At 37.5% G+C, this 8647-nt stretch overlaps 1 protein-coding gene across 2 annotated transcripts; it reads right to left on the bottom strand.

The window, feature by feature from the left end:
- Positions 1-1403: 1403 nt before the first annotated feature.
- Positions 1404-5549, bottom strand: LOC149255513 (upstream activation factor subunit UAF30-like). Of its 2 annotated transcripts, XM_089460506.1 has the most exons (3): positions 5128-5540; positions 1856-1996; positions 1404-1715 (listed from the first exon to the last, which is right to left on the bottom strand). In XM_089460506.1, exons 1-2 carry the CDS (start codon positions 5389-5391, stop codon positions 1874-1876), a joined length of 387 nt encoding a protein of 128 aa, XP_089316632.1. In that variant the 5' UTR covers positions 5392-5540; the 3' UTR covers positions 1404-1715; positions 1856-1873. The 2 variants fall into 2 exon arrangements, with proteins under 2 accessions (XP_089316632.1, XP_089316633.1); XM_089460507.1 differs by lacking the exon at positions 1404-1715 and having other exon boundaries at positions 1914-2023; positions 5128-5549.
- Between the last annotated feature and the right edge of the window lie 3098 nt (positions 5550-8647).

Genomic DNA, 8647 nt, shown 5'->3' with positions numbered 1-8647 from the left:
TTCGTCAGCCAAGTCCCCATAAATTTGCATATGATCGCGTGTTCCGCCATGTGATCTCTGTGCACCTATAGCACTTGGTCACTTAAAATAACCCAAGGAGTGATGGTCGACTTGGGTTTACAGCCCCCTCCCTCAAAGGTGCAGCTTTCTGACTGCTGCCCTCTTTCCTCTTCTCCCTGCTATCTTCCTCATGATTTGCTCTTTGTTCATGAGGTTTGATATTTCCTATGTTAGTGCCTCAGTTATCCCCTTTGTTGGTTTCTTGAAGCGATGCAGATCAGCTTCCTTGTTTCTATTCGCGACTATTTGATTGTAGGAAGGAGCCGAACTCCTTTCTCCACAACCCGCCATGGTCACCAACTCCAAACCCTAACTCAAACACTAGATCAGAATGCAGAGCGCACCTTATCAACATATATAATAAATTATTCATCATGAGTTATCAATAAAATATTTTGATATGAATTAATATTCACATACATTTAAAAATATATTAATATCAAAAATACACTAATAAAATATTATGTAAAATATTTAATGTATATTAAATATGATTAAAAAGTTTGAAGTTGTGTGAGTGTTTTACAATTCCGAACCTCTAGCCAAGTTTTTGGGGTAAGAAACTGAGAAATCTACCCAGAAAAGTGCCAAAAACCAAAGAAAGAACCAAAAAAAAAAATTGACTCGTTAAAATTAAACTCTACAAAAATTATATTGCATATACAAAATAAGCGTTCAAGTTTATTTAAGAAACGAAGGGAAAAAAACAAAAAACAACCTACAAATTTACTACCTAGAGAAATTTAAAAACCTAAACAAACGGCCTTTTCTTAACAATGAATACGATTTATGGAAAACGGCATCATCGGGAACATCGATCACTGATAACCCACAATCAAAACAACATGATGACCAGAACATTTTTTTTTTTTAATCGCATTATCATAAGCATCAAAACTTGGAGAACCCACAACAGAACAATATACAATAGATGAGGGCATTAGCCTTTAGAATATTCCTTGCAAAAATTGTGAAGACAACTCGCTATTGTTATCAGAGGACCGACATGCTTTTGAGTGCCTCTATGCACAAGAGACTGTACTTCTGAGAAAGTACTTTTCTGGTTCTTTATCAATGAAAAAAACCAAGAAACTATATTGCAAATAGAGAAATGGGTACTTACAAAACAGAATTAGAAAAACCCAAAAAAAAATAAATAAATAAATTATATTGCTTCTACAGGATTTGTCTTTACGAAATGGAGGACAAAAAAACTAAATTTTCCCTCGAAAATATATATTACTACCATTACGAAAGAAATTTCAAAACCTAAACAACCTGCCATTTCTTAACCACGAATAATGATTTACGAAAAAACCATCAAATGGAACATCAAAGCTTGATAAAGCACAATAAGCATAATGCACTATAGAGGAGCTTGTCGGAACTCCAAAATTAAATGTCCAACATTTTGTTCACAAACTTCATAAACGAAAGTGTTAATTGAAATTTTAGGTACATAAGAACTAAACGTGGTGAGGAACTAGTTTAAACACCTGGCAAAATCCAAAACTGGATCTGCAAGCACGTTACACACGGCCTCCAAAAAAATATCCAGCCAACATTTACATGAAGCCGCCAAGCTTCGTGTCAGATTTGTCAGTTTTCGCTAAACCAGGAGCATTCCAAAATAATGAATTAACACCTTCTAATCACTGAAAATGAAAAACACAATGAAACACATCAAGTGTCAACAAACTGAGTTTTATACTGAAAAGGAAGAATATTCAACTTATCACCATTCTAATAAGCAGGTTAGGCTATTATCTTGAACTGGACTGAATTCCAAACTTACCTTTGTAACCACCATCACTCATTTTTTAATAAAGTGTGGAGACATTAACTTTGAAACCTCGAACATACCAACATTCTCTTTCTGACCAAAGATGATTTTTAGTTTCTCGTCACAAAAAAACTCTCTCTTGTTTGCAGGATTCTGTCAGTCATTCAGGAAACAATTAACCTGGAGCAATATTTGTAAGAAAACAGAAAACTGCGCATGATCTCAGTAAAAATATTTCTAACCAAATAACATTATTTATAACGCCATATCTCAAGGCAAACTCAAAGGAGGAGAAAATACGGGAAAAGCATTCCTTTACACAATAAACACCTAGAAAAAATATTCTACAGATGCAAACAACCCCCCTTTGGAACAACAGACATCATGCGAAGCCTCAAAAGTTAGTTTACCCCGGGGACCCAAGTCTCAAAAGCTAGGTCACCACGGACCCAAATATTTTTCGGAAATAACTTAATAAGCCTAATACATTTGCAATAATTAAAAAAATAAACAAGGAAATAGAAAATTAAATTACATTGTTTCTTGAATGTTAGATGCACAATTTGAGAACGAAACACAACCAATAAAGTCCAAAGAGAATCTCATCATTACAGAATTTTCAGCCAAAGAAATCAAAATCTTTCAAACACCCTAAATATTCCATGCCGCTGTGGTGATTTATTTGATTTCCCAAAACAGACACAACTTTTATGCCACTAAATCTGAAGGCAGTTATCTACAACTGATATAAGTACAAGCCTCTGTGATATACTTTGATTTTCATGCCAGTTTTTACAATAAATCAAGACTGGAGGCTTCATCTTATTAATATATTTTTTTCATAATAACTTAGAACTATTTTTATATTCCTTATAAGGAATATACATATTTTAGTCCCTTCAAGAGACTGGTTAGATTCAACAACAAGTTTCGAAAGCCACTACAATAAAGCACATCATATCACTTGCAGGAATTGATCTTTGATAGTTAAGATAACGATCATTCCTCCCGACCATCAAAGAAAGATAACAATCATTCCTCCCGACCATCAAAGAAAGATAACAATCATTCCTCTCAACCATCAAAGATACTTGTGTCTTACTAATAATAAAGATCTTAAGAATTTCTTTTTTTGTTTGGTTTCACCCAAGGGGATTTGAACTTTGAGTTTCATGGTTAACACAATATTTCATAACATGACAATCGCTAACTGAATTGGCCAAATGGACTTATAACTTTATTATTATTATTATTGCTAGATAAACACCCGCTAGGATTTTGAACCACTGACCTTTACCCATTCCCATCAATCCAAAGCCCCATTTTACCCATTCCGCATCAATCCAAAGCCCCATTTTACCCATTCCCATCAATCCAAAGCCCCATAGTCAAAGATCTTAGAAGTTACAAGTAATTCAAGAATTTACAAGTAGCTCTGAATGAGTTCTGACAAGAAAAAACACTACGTACTGGCAAGAGACTAAGAGCCTTAAAGGAAAGTTCTCGCATCTCCCCAGACATTTCTAAGTGCCCGAGACGTCCCATGTCTCCAAGACACGTAACCAACCTCATGAGACATGTCCCCTAACTACTATGCTATCAAGTTAAACTAAAGGCCTAAACCTCAATATTTGTAGCCAATATTTGAAGTTGCAACAACGTCCAGGTTTACATATTGAGTCTAGCACGTGTCAACGGCCAGACCCTTACTAATACTGACCCATGACCTTCGGGTGACAAACTTGACAAACCGAGAAAAAATCGGGGAAGAATCGATATGATCTGCCAAACAGCAAACCCCATTCAACCCGCCATAAACAACGTGGAGGTTTCAATATTGAGTCTAGCACGTGTCAACGGCCAGACCCTTACTAATACTGACCCATGACCTTCGGGTGGCAAACTTGACAAACCGAGAAAAAAGTCGGGGAAGAATAGATATGATCTGCCAAACAGCAGACCCCATTCAGCCCGCCATCAGCAGCAGCGATAGTCATTTCATCCACAGTTCCAGGGAGGAACACGATAAAGCATGAATAAATTAGCATCATGATAAAGCATGAATGAATTAGCATCTTCCCTTGGGTGGCCCCTTCTAGACCTAGCAACCAGTATTTGGCACCCCTACCTATCGAGATAGACATCCAAAAACAGATGTAAGCCAACTAGAGAGATGTGTGTCCACTCTTTCCTCAACAAGTAAAACATATGTCTCTTGGTAAACGAAATAAAAGTATATGAAATACCACAAATGATCAAAATATATCAGAAGAACAGCAAGTTATTATAATATTAGAAGTGGTGGTAAATGCATCTCCTGATTGAAACTATACAACAGATAGAAGCATAAGAGCCACACGGGTGCGTTCAATTGAAAAATACTCTGATTTTGTAAGATTTGATTATGAAGGTTTCTGGATCAAAAATCCAAGTCCCTTGAAGTTAATCAACAGGCCCTTCAGCTAGCAGTCACTACCAACCCCAAATCTGGAAACCAGGGAACCCTAATCTGGTTGGGAAAACCAGGGAAGAGGGAGAATACCAAAGATCTCACTTACAATGCCTAATAAACAACAAGTGGGTGAGGGACTCGAAACCATGATTCATCAAAATCCAAAAAAAAAAAAAGTAACAGATTGCATGACAGAGGAAACGAAAATGAGTAACTAAACAAAAAAGGCTTGGACAAGTAGCATGAAAGGAAGCCCCGATAAATAAACAACCCCTTATAGCTCAAATCAACCCCGAAAGAATAGGCATCGCTAACAAGTGTCTCTGCGGTAGAGGTCGAGCACTCAATTTACCTCAAGGTTACGAGCTAGCTTCAAGCCCTAACTGTTCATACAAAACCCAGATCGTGTCAACGCTGATAGCCTCGCAGTAAGGAGCAATCGAATATAAAATGCATTAAAAACGAAAAAGAAATAATTGTTTTCACAAGTCATATAACAAACCATCTCCCCCATTTCAGAGATTGATACCCATCAACCGAAAAGGGTTTCATCATTATTTCATAAGAAATGAGCTAATAAAACCTCCCAACCAAAATTAATGAGACAACATTCAGAAATTAAGGTAAAGGGCCAAAATTTTATCGCAACCGGGGGCTTTCCTCCCCTTTATAAACAAAATAACCTAATACGTTTCTGCCAACACTCCACTCGACTTTACTCTTAAATAACAGGCAAAAATAAGAATTATTGCAAACAGAAGACCAAAACCCTGAGCAATGCATGTCAAATGAAACAATGAAACCAGTCACATGAAAATGGAGTGAAATGAACCTGGAGATTGTTAGCCTTGATGTGGTCCCAGATCTTTTTAAGGGCTTCTGTCCGGCTAGCCTCAGCGACACCGAGGAACTTCTGCATTGCAGGTGAAACGGGCACTGGCGCCGTAAGCCCAGCCCGCTTCACCACCTTCGTAACACCTTCTGCTGCTGCCGCAGACGTCGCTGCTTCTTTCGCTGTGGCCACGGCAGTGCGTCTCGCCTGCTGAGCTTTGGCAGCCGCCATTGCCAGCTTGCTTCCTCTGTAAAACGTCGCCATGTTTAATTTAGTCGAAGATCGCCTCAAACGCTCACAATTTTAGTCCTAACAGTGTCAACTCAGCAGGCCAGTAGAGAAAATGTTTAGGCGGGATGTGTGTATGATATTTATGCACCTGGGCAAAACTTCATTTATACCTGAAGCAAGAGCGCTGCAAAGCATATATTATTATATTAGTTTTAGGAGTTTGTACGGCGAAGCATGGTTTTGATTAGGGTGTTTCAGGGTTTGCATAATTGATGAATGTTTTTTTTAAAGAAGTATTAGCTAATATTTATTTTAATTTTAGATTTAGTAGTATTTAGGGAATTTAAAAATCAATAAATCATTCGAAAAGGAATGTTTTTTCGAAAATAATTTTGACCAAATCTAATCCGACTTTTTTGAGAATTCCGATTTTTGCTTTTAATATGGCTGGATTTTTTGCCACTTGTGAGTGGCTGGATTTTTTGCCACTTGTGAGTAATTTAACTATATATATATATATATATGCCCACGGGGTGTAGAATAGATGGTGATAGGGTGTTTTGTTAATGTACTCCATGTTGAAAAGGTCACCAATTCAAAACCCCGTGGGCAAAAATCTAACCATGGTAGGGGCTGGTGTGGCCTAGGCAGGATGTGATCTCGAGGTGATTTTGATGACTTGGATGCCCCTAGCCGTTACTACTCAAGCCACAGGTTAGTTCTGTCAATCATCTTAGGACTCACATTACATAACAAACAAAAAACAATATTGAATTATAAAATATTTTATTTTTAAAATGTAATAGAAATATTGAAATTAAACTTTGGGGTTTATAAAAATGTTTTGGTAAGGGAAAACAGATCTAGCATTTGAGTTTTATCTTCTAGATCCACCGCATAGAGATTTATTGTGTCAATATTCTGAATCAAAGTGGCTTATCATCATGGCATAATGATGAGGAATCACTAATCAAGTCGAGGAATAAATAACGGAGAAACTTTTAGAAGACTATGACCTAGTCTTCTTAGGGTTCCTCCATTATTTATCCCTAGGTCAGAGTCTTTTTAGGGTTCCTCCATTATTTATCTCTCGGCTTGATCAGTTCTTCCTCGTCATTTTGCCTTGATGATGAACTATACTATTTGGTTCGAAACGTTCACACAATAAATCTCTATGTGATAAATAAGGAAGATAAAATTCAAACGAATTTGAATCAAGGAAGTCTAAACTATGAACATCTAGCATTGTTTTTATTCTTTAATTATATGTGAAAGTGGGATATATTAAAAAAAATAAGTTTTGAAAAAAGAAAAGAAAAGTGATTATATGTAATCATTAATATCATATTATTTTGTTTTATTTTAATATTTAGTTAATAATTAATATATATGAGGTGTAGAACATTTGTATGTAGGTTAACCCGATAATGCAATATAAATCAAAGCATAATACTATAACCTACTTCTACTATCAATTTGTGGAAGCTTAAAGATCGAGTTGAACAATATAACCAAAAGAAGAAGAATCAATGAACACAATACATATGAAAATACTTTGGGGAAAGCCTCAGCTAAAAACCCCACTATCTGTATTATCATACAAGGTGGAAATACATAAGAATTATACAAAGCCTTAGCTCTCACAGCTAGCCAGCGCTCAGTACAATCCTCACAGATGCTCACAAACAACCTTGGCTTCTCTCAAGCCTTCCTCTTCTCCAAGCTCCTATTTCCTTGCGTTGTTCCTCTAGGATGATTCTCACCTCACCAAGTGGAACGCTCTAATCTCACACACTATCAGAACTGCGCAATCCTCAAGGAATGATGCCTTAACTGCATGCATGAGTTTTCTTTATAAGAAAACACATGCAACTGATAGTACATTATCCTTGACATTTAATTCAATTGGGTCTTTCTCAAAATAGACATGCATGAGTTTCTAATGAGGGAATCTTCAGTTAACTCGAGTACACTAGTTTAGTGCATGCATGCATCAACTGACTGATAACTCACCATTAGTTCCTCAAACAATTTGGAACTAATTTAACTGGACTTAACTCAGTAAACTGAGTTAACTAATTACAACTCAAATATAACTCAATCTTATCTCCTTAATTTAAGGCTTATCTCCTTAATTTAAGGGATAACTCTTGCATGACTTCAGAAAGACTTCTAACTTGAATTTCTCCAACTAATTAATCCAAAATGAATTAATCAATTATTTCCAAGTAGTTGTTAAGACTAAATTCATTTTTAATTCACAATTTAATTCAAGGACAAATTAAATTGGAATATTCTTGTTGTCACATTTCAACACTCCCTCTCAACAAGAAAGGGATTATCTACCACACCAATCATGTCTCTATGGAATTCGAATTTACACTTTGACAATGCCTTTGTCAAAATGTCAGCATCTTGCTCCTCTGTCGAAATATATTGCAGCAACATGATCCTCCCATCATCAGCAGCTTGCTTTACCTTGTAAAGCCAACGAGAACTCACAACTGACTTGTTCTCCGGTCTTGGAACCACGTCCCAAACACTGTTACGAAATATGGAGTCATACTCCTCCACCATAGCATCAACCCAAATCGGCTGCTGCACTGCTTCCTCAAAGGAAGATGGCTCGGTCTCAACACATTCCCTAGCAAGGGCCATGTATCCAGTGCACCTCTCAGGTGACCTCCTCTATCTACGCTGAGAAAATGGTGCTCCCACATTCTCTCTCGCATCCTCCAACAATCTGTCAGCTTCTCTTGTGCGCTTCCGTCCATCTCTGGAAGACTATGCTTGAGTGGATGTCTCTACTCCTGAAACCTCTGCATGTGGCTGCTCCGCATCAGTCTGAGGCTCATCCTCCTTAAGAACCAACAGTTCCTCCACAACCTATAGTTGGAGTTCCCTCTCAAGGGAAACTTGCATGGCCTTCTGCTCATCAAACTTGAGATCTCTGTGAACCACTGTCCTTCGACTGGTAGGCAAGTACACCTGATAGTTGTGAGGTGTATCAGTGTACCCCACAAGTATCCCCAACTCTGTTGTCGACTCAAGCTTCTTCCGTGCATCCTTTGTCACATGGCAATATATCGATGAGCCAAAGATCCTGAAGTGACCCACATCTGGTCTCTTATCGGAGAAAGCTTCCTCTGGTGTCTTCATCCCAAGTATGCGATGCGGGCTTCTATTCTGCAAATAGACCGTTGTGTTGCATGCCTCAGCCCACAAGTGAAGTGGTAGGCCTTGGTCATGCAACATTGCCTATGCTGCCCCTACAATAGTTATGTTCTTC

This window comes from Pinus tabuliformis, chromosome 7 (genome assembly GCF_031772625.1).
Source record: "Pinus tabuliformis cultivar Carrire ecotype Pingquan chromosome 7, CPIR1, whole genome shotgun sequence".
Classification (NCBI taxonomy): Eukaryota; Viridiplantae; Streptophyta; class Pinopsida; order Pinales; family Pinaceae; genus Pinus; species Pinus tabuliformis.
This window is presented reverse-complemented; position numbering and strand designations above follow the sequence as displayed.

What these genes read in the sequence shown, in the direction of transcription:
- LOC149255513 (XM_089460506.1), bottom strand. Translation starts at nt 5,391, where the DNA reads ATGGCGACGTTTTACAGAGGAAGCAAGCTGGCAATGGCGGCTGCCAAA. An exon ending in TCAAGGCTAACAATCTCCAG is followed by an intron (nt 1,997 to 5,127) that starts GTTCATTTCACT and finishes AATGACTGACAG; the next exon opens with AATCCTGCAAACAAGAGAGA.